The following is a 17,565-nucleotide window of genomic DNA, read 5'->3' on the forward strand; positions in this document are numbered from 1 at the left end:
TTAGCTGTTTACTGACGAATGGAGTTCTAAACACAAAGATCGCGCGTGTGCACACGCACACAGACATATATGAAGAAATATGATAAACTAATTGTTGCTGCAGCTAAGGCAATAAAATATAGCGTGCACTAGCGCAGGCGTGGATGTGTGGTAAGTTGTTTGCTTCCTAAGCCAATGGTTCCGGGTTCAGTCCCACTGCATGGTACCAAGTGTCTTTTCAAAAAGTTCTAGGTCGACCAGGCCTTGTAAGTGGATTTTATGGCCGAGTATAGGATCTTTTTTAAAACGGGGGCCACATTTTTCATTAACGAAACACTTTGAAACTTGGAACACTGGTAGAATGTGTCATATAAAACATCTTTTTCTCTTAGTCTTCTTTAAAAAAAAAAGAAATCCATAAATTATTCCATGTTAAAGTTGTCGTATTTCTGTAATTTCAACCAATCACTGACGTCCATTCAGCCGATATACATTAAGTGCCGACTACATAAACAAACGATTCTGAAACAATTAACCCTAACCCTAACCCTAGGGTTAGGGTTAGGGTTAAAGCAAATTTAAAATGAAAAAAGCAAATAAAACGAATAATCGTTTGTTTATGTAGTCGGCTGAATGGACGTCAGTGATTGGTTAAAATTATCGAAATAAGACAATTTTTTACATGAAATAAATTCGAATACAAAAATATTTTTCTGTTCTATAACACAAAATAGATAAGTATACGAAGTTTGAAAGTCTTTCGGTACCAAAAACACTACGTAAAACATTAATGAAAAATGTGGCCCCCGTTTTAAAAAAGATCCCGAGTATATATAGCTCGAAACGTCAAAGACTTTCTCTATTCCCGAGCGTTAAACTAATACATCCATTTGTTGTTTACACCACCTGTCTTCGTCTGTTGTTTTATATATATATTGATAAAAAGCGTAGGTGGCATACGAGTGGGTATATATTTTCAAACTTTATATGTTTATATGCTTGTGTTTGACCTGTTTGAAAACCGGTGTCAGTTTGTTTACAACCTCGTAACTAAGCGGTTCGTCACTAAGAGAAAGAGAGAAATGGTACCTGATCTAAAAACGAAAAAATTGCCCCTAGGAGTGATGTTTGATTAAACTGTTTAAGGCGTAGACCCCCAGCATGGCTGCAGCCCAATGAATGAAACAAATAAAAGATATGATTTATGATTATATTATATATATATATATATATATATATATACCACGGATACAACATCAGTGATGTTTCGGAGGCTTAGTTCCTTCAGTATCAGACCACGTGGCTCAATTGACCCAGCCGGAGTTTGATCAAAGTCCATTTGCAACACAGGAGCAGCAAGCCACTGGTCTGCTCTCTTGATGCAAAACCATCTTAGTAGCTTTCCCTGTATCTTACTTATATATACATTGAGCAAACAGTCACCAAATTACATAGCATTTCAATAAAACAAACATTATATTTAAATTGTTTGGTATTTTTCTTGTTTTGTTTCAATATCTACGTTACCTAACTGGTTTTATGAAAACATTGATCGATCAACAATATCTTCTACACATGTTCCGAAAAAACCAAAAAAAAAAAGGGAAAGGTTGTGTTACTCCAAAATGCCAAAGTGCAGTTAAAAAAAAATCTGTAAGAAATTATCAGATGTTGCCGGAGGAATAAAGCATAAGCTATATTTTAATCGAAGTGTACAGTTAATTAAATTAGACCAATATAATATTAGTATTTGTACTTATTTTATCGACACCAACGCGATTTGAAATCAAAATGAACTTGTGCGAAACGAAATGCATGTAGTATGAGACTTCCTAACGTTCATCAACCAGTTTTAGTTGCATTGCAACGAACTGATCCAAGTTGCAGAAAGTTAACTTGTAACTACGGTTAATTTTAAAAGTAAAAATGGAGATACGTTTTCTTGTGTTCAAGGAAATTCAAAGTAACTTTGATTTAAAAGAAATTTTAAGTGATAGTATTAATTCAGGATTTTTTTTACATATTAGACTTGCAATTTTAAAATTTACTTTCTTAAATTAGACTACTTTTTTTATTGTTAACGTCTAGGATCCTATTATAATTTCGCCACATTCCTCCTCTCTAATTCCATGTTTCAAATCCTAATTTTGCTTCAACCGACATTGGGTACCGCCCCATAACATTGCTGAGAAAAGATACAGAAAAAAATGTAGATATTTACATATATAGTGCAAGGTCACAGAAACTTCAGTTTAAATTAACAAAGATTTTGCCATAGCTAAGAACTGGTCAGAGTCAAATGATAATTAGATATATATTTAGAATGTTGGTATAAACAAAACCTATCGCTGACAGTTGACAAGTATGAAAGCACATATGCATCGGTATTTGAATGATAAAGCAACCAATGCAGGATTATACTCTCCAACGTTGGCTCAAACGTCTTGTACATAACTTGGGACGAGCAGGCGCTTCGACTGTAATGCAAAAGTGGTAGCGGCTTGTTCATGTGTTGCACCCCGTTTAAAGAAACAATCTTGTATGTGTGCATTAGCGTTTCTTTGTGCCATTGACAAAAGACTGCAACGTACAATATTTATCCATCTGATAGAAGGCTGATAAGATTAAAACATAACATTTCTGAAGTAAAAACAGAGAATTGCTAAACTTGAAGGTACTGTCAATGAAGAGCAGCTAAGAATATCGGTGAGGATAACTCGGATTGAGTTTGTATCACCCCATTGGTTTGCAAATTACTTTAGAATCGTTTAAGCATCAGACAAAACACTTGAGGTAATTTAGTTGCTGTATATTACTAAGTACAAATCCGGCAGAAGTCAATTTTGCATTTAACTAAAGTATCAGTCAAATTTTTTTGTCGATTTATCATTTCTGTAAGGCATCGTAGATGCAAATGAAGTTGTAATAGAAAATACAAAACAAAATATACCCTTTAAAAATCTTGTAAATTTCAACATCTCAGGGATTTTCTAACACTAATGAGTTATTTCAATATGAATATTAGTATATTATATATAATATTTTAATACTTTATTCATATATAACACCTAATTTGATGTTTTAATTCCAAATATTAACTATTCAGAAAAGTTTAAACTGTGTAGTACAAGCTTCCGTAATCTGAAATTATTACTATTCTGGGTTACCGTAACTCTGACATCTATCACTCTCTTTCCTCAGAAAGACGTCTACACGTTTTTTTATATACAAGATCGTAAATTAAATAAATTTTCCTTCCTCGACGTTTGGAATATTATACGGGATAGAAGTTGATTATTAAAAAAGGTAAGTTCAACTTTCTGGATCGATGTTATTTTAATGAATAATAAATTGTATCAAAATAAACGTCGCCAGACGACTAACCAACTTTTGAATCTGATAGCAACCTGTGTGATCATCTTTTTCATAGCTGAGTAATTAGCTTTACAGACAGCATTTTAAATAAATGTTTATTTAAATAGTTTTTTTTCATTTCCTTATGAATATATTCCTCTATAAATACACAATTCCTTGTGGTCTAACATGAATTTATAAAGTGTTAAGTGTTTCTTTCTTAGCTATTTGCCATGATCTTGGTTTGTCTTTTGGTTATGATTCTGATGTGAATGAAGTAAGGGAACAATTTAATCAATATAAAACTGTCAGAATTGGTTTCTAAAGGAAGATCATCAAGATATATAAAAGTTTCTACATGGATGCCATTGGTAATGAGAGTTAAAGACAAAGAAAAGAAAATAATCAGAATTCAAACATGTACTTGTGTGCGAATATATATAAATATGTGCATTATTATTATACATCCACACATCCTAACTAAGCATGATTTTATGGTATCTCTTTTAATACTTTTTATAATAAAAATTTCGAAATGTCAGGGAATAATGAAACAAACAAACGGGATCCCGAAAAGTGTAGTGCCATATACATAAATATATCTACACTCACCATTGCAGACTGTGTGTGTAGATACATTTAAATATGCAGTAATAGCTGCGCGTACACATACATTCTAATTAAATATTTATTTAAAAACAAGATATTGGGGGTCTGATTGACTTCCTTGTCCCATCCTCTCACGATCAAATAAACCTTATGGACTCAACAAGGGGAACTTGGCACAGTGTCAATAAGTGATAGCTGAAGGTGATGGTAAATATTGATGTTGGAAAGAGAGAGCGAGAGAGAGAGAGAGAGAGAGAAAGAGGAGGTTCAGATGATATGTAAAGCACTGGATGGGAACAACGTATGTGTGTGTGTGCATGTTAGTGTGTAGAGGTGTGTGTACGGTATAGTTTGTTTGATAACATTGTCTGCGTGTATGTCGGAATCAAGTGTGTTTGGATGGAGGCAAGTGCGCGTGCTTTGCTTGTAATATGTATTCAGGATGAATGGGTTTGTGGTTGTTGTCGAGCCCCTGATCGAGAGACGTACGTTCAAATGACCAGCCATTACTTTTCTCATCTATCTATCTATATATATATACACACACACACACACACACTATATTGTCTGGATTTTCTCTTCCTTGTTTAGGGAGTTTGATACGAGAACCAGTGAAGCGAGATAGGAATCACTTTGGATGGAGTCCTTGCCTGTGCGAAAAAATAAACTAGCTTCCCCCACCTAACTCCCATTTCATTTGAAAATGGATTTTAAAGTGTGCTTGGTACCCGGCGATTAGTTTCGACTTTTGGTGAAGCTATTTTCTCTTCATTTTCGTTGCCTATACAATCTCAAGGAAAGCATCGATAATAATGTCTCGTGGAATCTTCTTTCATTCTGGGACCTTGTGCGTTTATATTACAAAAAAATCCAAAAAAAAATCAATATTTTATCAGATCTCTCACTAAGTTGATACAAGTTTCTACAATATCGAATTTTCTACGATTGGAAAGACAAACAGAATATTTATATTAAATTTGTTACTATATGAAATGAGAAATAAATGATAGATTCAATGAAGTTATATTTAAAATAGAAAATTCTTTCCTGCTTTTTTATGGTACATATCTTTTTCAAAACAAATCACGATAAAATAATTAAGAATAATTAAGCACAAGGTTATAGTTGTATTAATATTTATGGAAAATTAAAAGCTAAAATCCGTATTTTAAGCGTTTTCTACGACTGTTAACGGTTCAGTTATCAATTTGGATTCAATAAATACATTTTAAATTATTAGTACAAAATACGATGTTTAATAGCTATTTAAGGAAAATAGCAATTATTTTTCTTTATTATGATTCCTTATATAGACATTGAGTTTTAGAAGTCTAATAAAACTAGGGGGCACACAACGCCTACAAGGGATTTGTATTTAGCATTTTAGAGGAAATCCCTATCTCATTAGGGAATTTTCAAAATAATTTCTTAAACGCACATCAACTACTATAGTAATTAAAATTGCAATTAAACTTTCAATCTGAAACATAACAAATGAGATTCTTCATTTAACTATTCAAATGACGAAAAGAAAATACGATGATAATGATGCTGGAAATTAAAAAGGAAAAATACACACGGAAATGATAAATATCTGCCCTATCGAAATAATTGATGGATTTCTTATGGCGATGGAAATAAAAAAAAAGGGATGATTTCAAAAATAAAACGATGTTGATAAACAGAATAATTTAAGGAATTGAATGAAATGGAAATTGTCTTGAAAGGAAGGGAAATGTCGATGATCCCAAGAAATTTCTTTCTCTTCAGAATTACTGGAAATCTAATATGTATCTTAAATATTCTGTTTATACAGACTGTGAGCACCACGAGTCTGGTGGACGAGTAGAAGTGGATAAGATATATTGATGGCTAAAAATGAATAGCTGCGATTTTTTTTCCTAATAAATAATAAACACCATGTTAATTCTAGGATATATACATATATATATATATATATATATATATATATGAATGGAAACGATATATCTAGTGTGAATTTTTCATATCACAGAACTGTAAATCTTATTTCATACGCACATAATATTTTATATATATATATATATATATATATATATATATAATGCATTCTGCAAATGAAAAAGAAACGTTTGTGGTATATTATTCTTATAGCAAGTACACATGTATCTCTGAAAGCACATTTTATATTATTTGTTCTTCGGGTGAGAGTAATGTATTCTTCAAAGAAACACTTCAAGGCATGGTCTACTTTAACTAATACAGTATCGATATGAAACATTTTTGTTTTTAATTTGAAAATAATTTTGGGTCCTGGTAGTCTAGTTTTCATTTAAAAGGAATCAATCCCCAAACAGACAAAGCTACAGATTAGATAGGTAGGTATACATATATGTATGTGTGTGCTCGCAGATGCATGTGGGGAAATTATATACACACAGACACAGGAACATACACAAATAGAAATGAAGGGAAAGAAAATTATGTGAACCCTAGTGGGATTGGATTCAGTATACATATATGAGAATTTAAAGAAACAAATTAATGCTTGATCGATGTAAGATTGCTAAGGTTTAAGGATGTGATGTTTAGTTTTGTTTCATACATTTTGTTGTGGGTTAATAACGAAAATTATAAAATGAAGGAATATATATTTTAAAGGGTTTCGTTGAGAATTTGTAGGAAAACACGCTTAATGATCTTAGATTGCAGTTACCTCCCTTCCATAAGCCTAGACTATTATCAACAGCGACAAAAGAACAGAAACAGCAAAATTAATTGCTGCTATAGAAAAAACGAAAAAATATACACGTACACACAAGAATACGATTTAAATGAAAAATTTAATGTCTGTACAAGTAATAAATATATAATTTTTCCAATAGAAAAATTAGATGGATTAAAACCTCCAATTATGTACAGTAGTCTTGCATCATAATAGTTGCAGCACCTGTCATTTGAGTTAATATGTACAGAGTTTATCAAAATTTACAAAATTTGTCGTTAGACAGAGCAAGTTCATGAATGCGATTCGTATACAAAACGTTTTGGGCTTTTTTAGAACTGTTTCAACATTTATAGCTGATCAACAGCTATAAATGTTTAGGAACAGTGTTACACAGTCAAGATCAGGAGTGTATAAGTTTTCAACCTGCAAAATATCACATCAGAAGATCTGTTTTGTTTCATAACGTTTTGCACCATCAATTCATAAGAGCACTTACTGGATGTAAGGAACACTCTGCTCCATGGTTCTTCTGCAAACCTCACCATTCTCGAATCAGGATACAAAATAAAAAGCTGGTGGTTAATAATTTGCTTTAGTTAAAAAGTCCTAAACTTAAATGCAAAATGTAAATTTTGTTTCTTTTGTTGACTTTCTTTGTGGATGTTTTTTTTCTTCTTTTTTTTGCAGTAATTTTTAGAAATAAGGGAAGATCTTGAGACAAATTTAAAGTTAAGGCAAAAATACCTACTTCCCCCTTCAGTTTTCCCATCAACACTCAGTATCAACAAATACATTTAGGGATCGTTTTATCCAAGTTTGAGTCTAATACTTTTTTTTCTCCAAATATTTTGCATAAAAAAGAAAGGAAGATTAAAACGAATCCTGATGTTTGTGTTTAGGATACTTCTTAGAAAAAAGCGCATTTTATAACTAGTTTCCCAATCAGGAGGTAAGCATCGTTTTTTTTTTTCCATTTTTTTCTCTTCAGTAAAGTTTCTTACATTTAGATTATTAAATGGGGATGTGTATGAAGTATCCGACAACCATTATTTACGTGTTCGATAATTTGTTGTTTAAGTTTGCAAATGTCATCCCTGAGTGTTGTAGTCATTTGGGACAGTTCTGAATTCTGGTCCTTGAGATCTTTAACTCGATCTTCCAGTCTCGCGATGCGCTCCAGCTTTCGCGTCCGACACTTTCGGGCAGCGATTCGGTTCCTGGCACGCTTTCGTTCTAATTTAATTCGCTCCTGTGATTCCATATTAATAGGAGAGAGCGGAGGTGTACTTCCTAAACATGGTACTGTTTGGGGTTCTTCTTTAAGTTTCACTATACCAGATTCTTCGTTTGTGTTCACTGTAGAATGATTGGATGGTGGTAGGGCTGTAGAAATGGACTGATGGGCGGACACGAGATTTGATGGGGTATTTGTTGACCCGCGGGCATTCAGGAGGGTAGAATCGGTAGTGGATATATTACTGTTCATTAAATGCCCTTGAATATTAATACTTTCGCTGGACGTTTGTGTGTAAGGAAAATTTGGTAAATTATTCAAAGAATCTTCTCCATAGCTTTTGTGTAATTTGGCTAAGGCATCTACAAATCCCCGAGCGTAAGCTTCTTGTTCTTCTGTTACGAATTTTGGACAGAGAATTTGTGTTGGTGTTGGAGTTGTAGTGACCATTCCATTAGCCTGAATTATCATCCGTTCTAACTCTGGAGATGCTAGTTTTAAAAGGTTTAGATCGGGTGACTGAAGAGGGTTGTTAAGTTTTGCGGATTTTGCACTGCTACCGCCTGGAGTAAAGTCCAGAGTCATAGACTTTTTAAGTCTTTTAAGCGACTCATTGCTTGGATGACACTCGTCGTGGTAAAACGTCGGTTCCATCTCTGTGCCTTTTTTTTTTTCCAGCAAACCTTATATTATAAGCGCGGAAGTTTGCGACAGAGAAATTTGTAATAATGTAATCCGTAGAAGTGAAAGACGATAAAATGTAAAGATGGTCCTCTCTTTAGTTTTCTCGAAGTGTTCGTGAAGCTGTAGAGATATTTTCAGTTTTATTTTCACGATCCTTCTGATACTATTTCAAAATGTGATCTGAGTCCAAACACTTCTTCTGACGCCCTTTATTCGAATGAGTCATCTGCTAAAAATAAAATGACATCACCAGCAAGGCTTCTGATTGGCTGACGATGACATCATTTACTATCTTCTATAGTCGACGCTGATTGGCGGGCTTTTTTTAAACGCGCACCACTTAGATGCAACGACCATGGGAAAAGTTGTGGTCCTACGTCGGCGAAGTAACTGCGTAGTACGTTTTCCTTATATGGAGTACCAGCCTCACCACATGGTGTCTAGCTGGCCAAGGTGTGAGAGACGTACTCGCTGAACCGCAACTTGCTATCAACTTGTAGTAGTCCTCCTTCCACCCCAGTTTAAAGTAAATAAATGAGTGAGTGAGAAAGCGAGGGGGATAAAGAGTTAGAGAGAGAGAAAGCAGCAGTGTCTGCTACCTAGCTTTCGCTTCGATCTAAACGACATTCAACCACTTAACAATTATTCCATTAAAGTATGAAAACTCAAACAGTTTCTTTAAGTCGACAACAGCTGCATCTAGTTAATATCCTTACTGCGGCTACAGTTAGCAGCCATGTGTTGGCATTCCTGTTCATTCCCTGGCACCATGTCTTCTAAAGACAGACGGACAGATCCCCATCGGCCACTGGTATTTCTATTCCCTTCAATGTTATTTACCACTGCTGCTGTGTCTTAACTTGCCGTTTTAGTTCTGTTTGTTTGTTGGGAGGACTGTAGTTGTTTCATGAGGATTTGTTTATTCTATGGTACAGAGAGAGTTCTCGATACATCGGCCGGTGGTTGTTGTTGTATGTGGTTGTTATATTACTGGGTAGGTTTTTTTTGTGTGTATTGTTGTTTAACCCTTGCACTCACCCATATCGAGTATTTACCAGCTATTGACAATCCTCTCTTATTTTGGATATGTAATCACCGCACGATCTGTCCTGTAATTTTAATATGACAGTAGGGTGTAACTTGAGAGGAACTTGGTTGCTATTTCTAACACGTCAAGCAACCACGTAAAAAAGAGAAAGACGCTCCCTCATTGAATAATGTTGAGGTAAGTTACCGGCCAGCCATCCTCGAAGCTCGGGTTTCAATTCCAGGTGAATGACGCCTCACCTTTGTCGCTAATGCCCTTGGTGAAGGCATAAATGTCACATCACCTTGATTTTGTCTTTCCTTAAAACTTCATCAAAGATACGCCAGAATTAATTGAGATTTAAGGTGTACAGTAATTACTGTGGCGGAATTTTTTCTGTAGTTTAATAGTTGTTTGTTTTTGAAGTAGGATAGTGTAGATATTGCGAAATTATTTCTATAGCTGTCAGGTGTTGTGGCGTTTCTGTGACGGGGGTAGTTGATATAGTGTAGATATGAAATTGTTTTGTTGTTGGGTAGGTGTTATGCGGGAACAGGGAGGTGCAGCGGGTGCGAGCGCACTTCCTGAATTTTTATTTATTTAATTATTTTTGGTGGGGAAAGTAATGAAAACGCTTTGTAGACCCTCCTGAAAAAACTGAGTTTGCACCTTCTAAGCAAAATGTTCCTTCCCACACTTACGAGGAGTACAGTGTGTTCTGTTGATGGTTGTAAAGTAGTGATAATCTTTTGGTGTAAATTGTGTAAAACTATAATTCACATATCCCCTCAAAAATTTTAATTAGAATTAGTACTTCAGCAGCTTCTGTTTCGTAATATAGAGCAGATGTGAGTTAAACTAGCTCCTGGATAGGACGCCAAACTATACGAAGGCTAACGTTCCTAGACGATTTATATATGATACTTACGCTTCGTGGCTAGGTAAATAAACTATGACATAAAGATTTGAAAAAACAGACTTATGATCCCGTAGACCAATTCCTTATGCAATCTGTTGAAAAAGTTTGTTTGCAACGAGTCAACAAGACTGAGCCTCAAATTTATATGTGCTATTAACACAAAAAAAATTAAGATGTTTTGCTTTTCGGGTTCAACTGTTTATTCTGGGGTGCTTATCGATATTAGTGGGCGCTTGTGATATTTATATGTATGAATATATGCATACTGTATGTATGTATGTATGCATACTGTATGTATGTATAAATATATATATATATATGTAATTTTTTTATCTATTTATTTATATGCACACACGCACATGCATGCATGTTTAGTTTAAGTGCAAACCACGAAACTCTCTGACCTTGAGTTACAGCTAAATAAAAAGACAGACACAAACATACACATGTGTGTGTGTGTTGATATAAATAATACATATGTAAATGTGTGTGTGTGTGTGTGTATAAGGATATTTAAATATAAAAAAGATATGTGTGTGAGAGAGTCTGTGTATGTATTTGTTTCACACTGCTTTACAACCAGTTTTGGTTTGTTTGTGAGTGTGTAACGTAGCGGTTGGATAACGGAAACCGTCCAAGCTTAAAATAAGTGGTGGGGATAGATTTGGTCGACTAAACTCTTCAAGTTACTGTCACAAATGACTTAAATAAATGTGTGTATGCAATACACACACACAGTCATTATATACATATATAATCTCCAAATATACGACAGGCTTCCATTCAGTTTCCCTCTACCAAATTCATTTGTATAGTACATGACACTTGCTGAAGATGTCGTGCATTAGGACTGAACATGAGAGCATGCGAACTTCTTGACAGCAGTGTCATGCCTACACCTACAATATATCTGTATATATTTACGAATGTGTGTGTGTATACATACATATATAAACATACACACACATAGAACGATAGATTTGCATATGTATATATGTTAATGTTTACACACACACACACACAGATATACATCGGTTAGCTAAGTCGGTAGAGCACGAAACTCTTAATCTCGGGGTCTTGGGTTCGAGCCCCACGTTGGGCGACTGGTTCTTTTACTATAGGTGCACGCATGGTTGTATAATAAGAAGCTTCTCAACCACATCGTTCCGGGTTCAGTCCCACTGCATGGCATCTTGGGCAGGTGTCTTCTACTATAGCCTCGGATCGACCAAAGCTTTGTGAGGAAATTTGGCTGACGGAATCTGAAAGAAGCTCGTCGTCGTATATATATATATATATATCTTTGTGTTTGTCATCCATACACACTACCACTTGACAACCGGTGCTGGTGTGTTTACGTCTCGGTAACTTAGCGGTTTGTCAAAAGTATCAGGCTTTGAAAAGAATACATACTGGGGTCAACGCATTCGACTAAAAATTCTTCAAGGCGGTGCCCCAGCATGGCCGCAGTCTACTGCCTGAAGCAAGAAAAGGCTAAAAGATATGACTGTGTGGTAAGTAGCTTGCTTACCAACCACATGGTTCCGAGTTCAGTCCCACTGCGTGGCACCTTGTGAGTGGATTTGGTAGACGGGAACTGAAAGAAGCCCGTCGTATATATGTATATATATGTGTGTTTGTCCCCCCAACATTGCTTGACAACCGATGCTAGTGTGTTTACGTCCCCGTAACTTAGCGGTTCGGTAAAAGAAACCGATATAATAAGTACTAGGCTTACAAAGAATAAGTCCTGGGGTCGATTTGCTCGACTAAAGCCGGGGCTCCAGCATGGCCGCAGTCAGATGAGTGAAACAAGTAAAAGAGTATAAATATATATATATATATATATATATATATATACGCGCACACATATTATTAGCCTGCGGTCATGCTGGAGCACTACCTTCGAAAGTGTAACCGAGAAAATCGTCCCTTGTACTTACTGTTAACTCTGGTACTTATTCTACCCCCCCCCCCTTCTTTTGCCGTACCGCTCAGTTACGGGGACGTAAACAAACCAGCACTGATTGCCAAGCGGTAGGGAGTGACGCAAAAACGCGCGCTCACGTACACAAATTCCTCACAGCTTTCACCTACCAAATCACAACGAGATTCCTCAGTTTTCATCTACCAACTACAGTACACTCACAACAAGACATTGGTTGGCCATTGTAGAAGACGTTTTCATCTGGCACCGTGCTGAGGGACTGAACCCGAACCGCGGTTGCAAAGCAAGCACCTTTGAGTGTGTATGTAAGCGCTGGAATGGCTATGTGGTCAGCGAATTTTGCAACCACGTGGTTTGGGGGTTCAGCACCACTGCGTGGCACGTTGCGTACCTGTTGTCATCCTTTGTAGCCCCAGACCGATGTGAGTGAATTTGGTAGATAGTAACTTGTGGAAACCCATGGTATGTATCTATCTACCTGTCTATCTAGCTATCCTTATATGCGCGTGTGTGTGTGTTTTCATAAATGATTATATACATGTAAATTTGTGTGTAAGGCGCGTGTCTGTGTGGTAAGTAGCATGCTTACCAACCACATGGTTCCGGGTTCAGTTCCACTGCGTGGCAACTTGGGCAAGTGTCTTCTACTATAGCCTCGGTGATTTGGTAGATGGAAACTGAAATAAGCCCGTCGTATATATATGTATATATGTGTGTGTTTGTCCCCCCCCCCACCATCGCTTGACAACCGATGCTGGTGTGTTCACGTAACTTAGCGGTTCGGTAAAGAGACCGATAGAATAAGTACTAGGCTTAAAAAGAATAAGTCCTGCATGGCCGCAGTCAAATGACTGAAACAAATAAAAGAGTATATATATATATATATGCATGTACACACACCCACATATATAAGCTTACATACGCGTGAATTTGTGTATAATGTATACATTGAAATATAATATATATATATATGTATGTATACATACACAGGTAAGTGTATTTTTTGTGAGTACACATTTGGGCGAGTGTACGTGTGTAATATAACCCTCAGATGTTTACATTGTAGTAAAAGAAAATGAAACGTGCTGATAGATGCGTATAAGCACATGTGGGCGAAAATGCGAATGTGACAATCTACTGTCACTTCCCGCATATACACACGCACACACTGACACAAGTTTAATTTGAATCTGAGAATTAATGTATGATTGAAAGCGTGTATATAATTTTCTAAGAAAAAAAATGTTTACGTGCCGAAGGAAAATATTAACCCGAGTTAATATCGGGACACTTTCAGAAGTCTTTTTGATGTGGCTATTGTATGTTATTGCTTTTGTTCTTGATTGGCAACGCACACACAGTCACACAAACTTCTCTCTAATTTAGGCGCGCACACACACACAAACGTTCGCGCTCGTACGTGTGTGTGTGTGTATATTTTTTAACTGGCTTCAAGTCGTTGGACAGCGCACACGATAGAGAACTCTTTTACTTCTTTCAGTCATTTGACTGTGGCCATGCTGGAGCACTGCCTTTAGTCGAGCAAATCGACCCCAAGATTTATTCTTTGTAAGCCTAGTACTTATTATATCGGTTCTCTTGCCGAACCGCTAATTTACGGGTACGTAAACACACCAGCATCGGTTGTCAAGCAATCATTATATATATATATATATATATATATACATATATACGATGGGCTTATTTCAGTTTCCGTCCACCACATTCATTCACAAAGCTTTGGTCGGCCCGAGGCTATAGCAGAAGACACTTGCTCAAGGTGCCACGCAGTGGGACTGAACCCGGAACTGTGGTGGGGAATCAAGGTTCTTTACCATACAGCCACGCCTGCGCGCGTTTGGCTTTTTTTTTTTTTTTCTCTTCTGGTTAGTATTTTGTTGGTATCTAAGAGTCAAACTGTTAACGGATTACAAATAAACACAAACACGGACACATATACATACGTGCAGACGACCGGCTTTATACATCGTTCAGTCCATTAAACTCAACTTAACCGAAGTTACGCCAAAAGACACTCGCTCAATGGGCGTCGTTCTGGGTTCGAACGCAGATGTACACGCAGTTGAGAAGCGAACTTCAAAACTACATAGGCACATCCGCTCTATATTCAAATAATGTGTGAGAGAGAGAGAGAGAAATACACACACACACACACATACAAATACAAACATGGCTGTGTGGTCAAAAACTTCGCTTCGGAGTCGCATGGTTTGAAGTTCGGTCCTACTGCGCGGCATCTTGTGCAAGTGTTTCCCACCGTAGTCTCGAGCGATCAGCCGTCTGAGTGAATTTGGTATCTGGGAAACTGTTGAAGCCCGTTGTGTGTGTGTGTGTGTGCGTGTCTACGAGCGTGCGTGCGTGTATATGAATGTGTGTGTGCCTGTGTATCTTCTGTTTGCTTCTCCCTTCACCGCTTGATAACTGACATTGGTTTGTTTAAGTCCCTATAACCTATCGGTTCGGCAGAATGAGTCGATAGAAATACTGGAGTAGGATCGATTGAAACACATGGCCTTGTAATTAGACTGTTTCACACAATATTTTCGTAAGATTCCATTCTCGGACTTCAACAAGGCATCTAATTTCCTGCTCACACTGCTGAAAATGAGTAGCATCTGTCCGTCCTCCCCACCCCTCTCTCCCTCCCTCTCTCTCTCTCTCTCTCTCTCTCTCTCTGTATGTGCGTATGGCTGTATGGTAAGAAGTTTTCTTCCCAACCACATGGATCCGGGTTCAGTCCCACTGCGCGACGCTTGCGGCAAATGTCTTCTATAGCCTCGGGCCAACCAAAGCCATGTGAATATATTTGGTAGACGGAAACTGAAAGAAGGCCCTCATGTATACATATATGTGTGTGTGTGTGTGTGTGTGCGCGCGCGCATTTATCTGTTTGTCCCCCACCATCACTTTACAATCGGTTTTGGCTTGTTTACGTCTCCGTAACCTAGCGGTTCGGCAAAAAGGGACGATCTAATAAAGTACCTGGCATAAAGAAAAAATGGGTAATTTTTCAGATTAACACCTGCACGATCTTCACTCGGGTGTTAGGGTTAGGGTTTTAAGGTTAGGGTTAGGGTTACGGTTACGGTTAGGGACGGAATTCCCAAACCCTAATACCCTAGTGAAGATAGTGCGGGTGTTAATCTGAAACAATTACCAAAAAATGTACTGGAGTCCGTTCATTCGACTAAAAAAAATTCTTCAAGGTTAGCATGGCCGCAATCTTATGGTTGAAACATGTAAAAGGTAACATATACAAGGAGGTGCTGAAAAGTTCCTAGCTTTAAGGGTGTCGTGAAAGGCCTGGCTGGCGGCCCAAACTTCTGTGTTCTTTTACAGGGCTTAGAAAAACTGAAGGACCGCTGCAATAAGTGTGTGAATCTGAGACGGGAGTATGTTGGGTAAAATCATAATTAACTGATCCTCCTGTATTTTCTCCTACCCAAAGCCAGGAACTTTTCGGTACATCCTCGTGTATGTATGAATGTGTGTGTGTGTGTTTGTCGAGTAGCAGAGTCAAGATAAAACACGGGACGATATTTGCTCTCGCGCTCTGGGTTCAAATCTCGTGATAACAACTTAGTTTTTCATCCTTTCGGGGGTCCATGAAGTACCAGCTGAATTCTGTTGCAGCCCTTCTCTCTCTCTCTCTCCCTCGTTTTTTCTCTCTCTCTCTCCCTCGTTTCTCTCTCTCTCTCTCTCTCTGTCACATCCTTAACATTCTGTTAATTGAAGTGTGTGAGAGCCTAGAGTGTATGTATATCAGTGCGCCACTTCACAAGCACCTAAAAGCAATTATCAACTGAAGATGATATCCAAGATTACATTATCCAGCTGGAAATTTCGCTGCTATTTCTAGCACTCGAGCGGTCACATAGAGGCTGTCTTGTTGATTCTGGATCTAGGTGTGGTCTGAACCAATCCCTCTGTACAGTTAAAAACAGAGCTGTAGAAGGAAGAATAAAATGGTCATTATTGAGCACTGGTTCTTGTTATAAACAACTATACTCAATATAAAGAATAATAATATATAATGGATCTCCGTCCGTTTCGACGAGGAGTATTCTGTTTCTTGATAATTTGAACTGTCTATCCTTTGAATTAGTGTGTGAGTGAGTTAGCAGCCCCTAGACATGTGTACTTTTAACATGATTCTCTGATAGAATCAGAGTGTTGTGATGGGACCTTAATGTTGTGGGTACGATCTATCTGACGGGCTTCCACACAGTTTCCGTCTACCCAATTTCTCTCATGTGACACCCGCCCGAGTTGCCACTCTGAGTTCGACCTGCGATCGCATAGTTGCGAAGTGAATTTCTTAATCGTTCGGCCATACTACGTCCAACTTCATGTATGTATATATGTTGGCACTCCGTCGCTTACGAGGGTTCCGTTGATCTGATCAACGGAACAGCCTGCTCGTGAAATTAACGTGCAAGTGGCTGAGCACTCCACAGACACGTGTACCCTTAACATAGTTCTCGGGGATATTCAGCGTGACACAGTGTGACAAGGCTGACCCTTTGAATTACAAGCACAACAGAAACAGGAAGTAAGAGTGAGAGAAAATTGTGGTGGAAGAGTACAGCAGAGTTCGCCATCATCCCCTGCCGGAGCCTCGTGGAGCTTTTAGGTGTTTTCGCTCAATAAACACTCACAACGCCCGGTCTGGGAATCGAAACCGCGATCCTATGACCGCGAGTCCGCTGCCCTAACCACTGGGCCATTGCACCTCCACTCAACTTCATGTAGAACAAAAACATTTAGCATGATGATGATGACTATGATAGCGGTGGTGGTGATTGATAATGTTCGGCACCTTGTTAGGTGAAATAGTTTATTATATAAAATAGTGATTGGCCCACCTCAAGTTGAGTTGTTATTTTAAGCCTCAGGTCACTTCAGGATCAGGAAGAAACTTATTATCAAAGACGTTCCAGTTGTACGCATCCCATTTTCTCTTTTTTTAATATCCACGCAACAAGTCCCTCCCTAAGTGTATGGTATGATAAGGATTTAGCTTCACGGAGGTATTAAACACTCGGTTCATATCTACTGCCCGTGTCTTATTTTGTATCTGGAG

General features: G+C 37.5%; 2 protein-coding genes and 1 long non-coding RNA gene across 5 annotated transcripts in view; 1 reads left to right on the forward strand and 2 right to left on the reverse strand.

Annotated features, from left to right (window-relative positions):
- LOC149134410 (uncharacterized) overlaps positions 1-16,032 on the reverse strand; it is a 32,364-nt gene extending 16,332 nt beyond the window's left edge. Inside the window, exon 1 of the long non-coding RNA XR_016242900.1 lies at positions 14,426-16,032. This is a non-coding gene — a long non-coding RNA (uncharacterized LOC149134410). The remainder of the gene's footprint in view (positions 1-14,425) is intronic.
- Positions 2,150-17,565, forward strand: part of LOC106874433 (mutS protein homolog 5) — a 246,330-nt gene continuing 230,914 nt past the window's right edge. For 2 of the 3 annotated variants that reach the window (XM_052970104.2, XM_089356478.1), the window contains exons 1-2: positions 2,150-2,772; positions 3,181-3,285. The gene's annotated coding sequence lies outside the window, so the exon portion shown is untranslated. The remainder of the gene's footprint in view (positions 2,773-3,180; positions 3,286-17,565) is intronic. The other variant, XM_052970105.2, reaches the window with a different exon arrangement.
- Positions 6,746-10,115, reverse strand: LOC106868153 (transcription factor Jun). The gene has a single exon (XM_014913292.2). It carries the CDS (start codon positions 8,535-8,537, stop codon positions 7,653-7,655), a length of 885 nt encoding a protein of 294 aa, XP_014768778.1. The 5' UTR covers positions 8,538-10,115; the 3' UTR covers positions 6,746-7,652.

This window comes from Octopus bimaculoides, chromosome 8 (genome assembly GCF_046866305.1).
Source record: "Octopus bimaculoides isolate indiv1 chromosome 8, ASM4686630v1, whole genome shotgun sequence".
Taxonomy (NCBI): domain Eukaryota; kingdom Metazoa; phylum Mollusca; class Cephalopoda; order Octopoda; family Octopodidae; genus Octopus; species Octopus bimaculoides.

What these genes read in the sequence shown, in the direction of transcription:
- LOC106868153 (XM_014913292.2), bottom strand. Translation starts at nt 8,537, where the DNA reads ATGGAACCGACGTTTTACCACGACGAGTGTCATCCAAGCAATGAGTCG.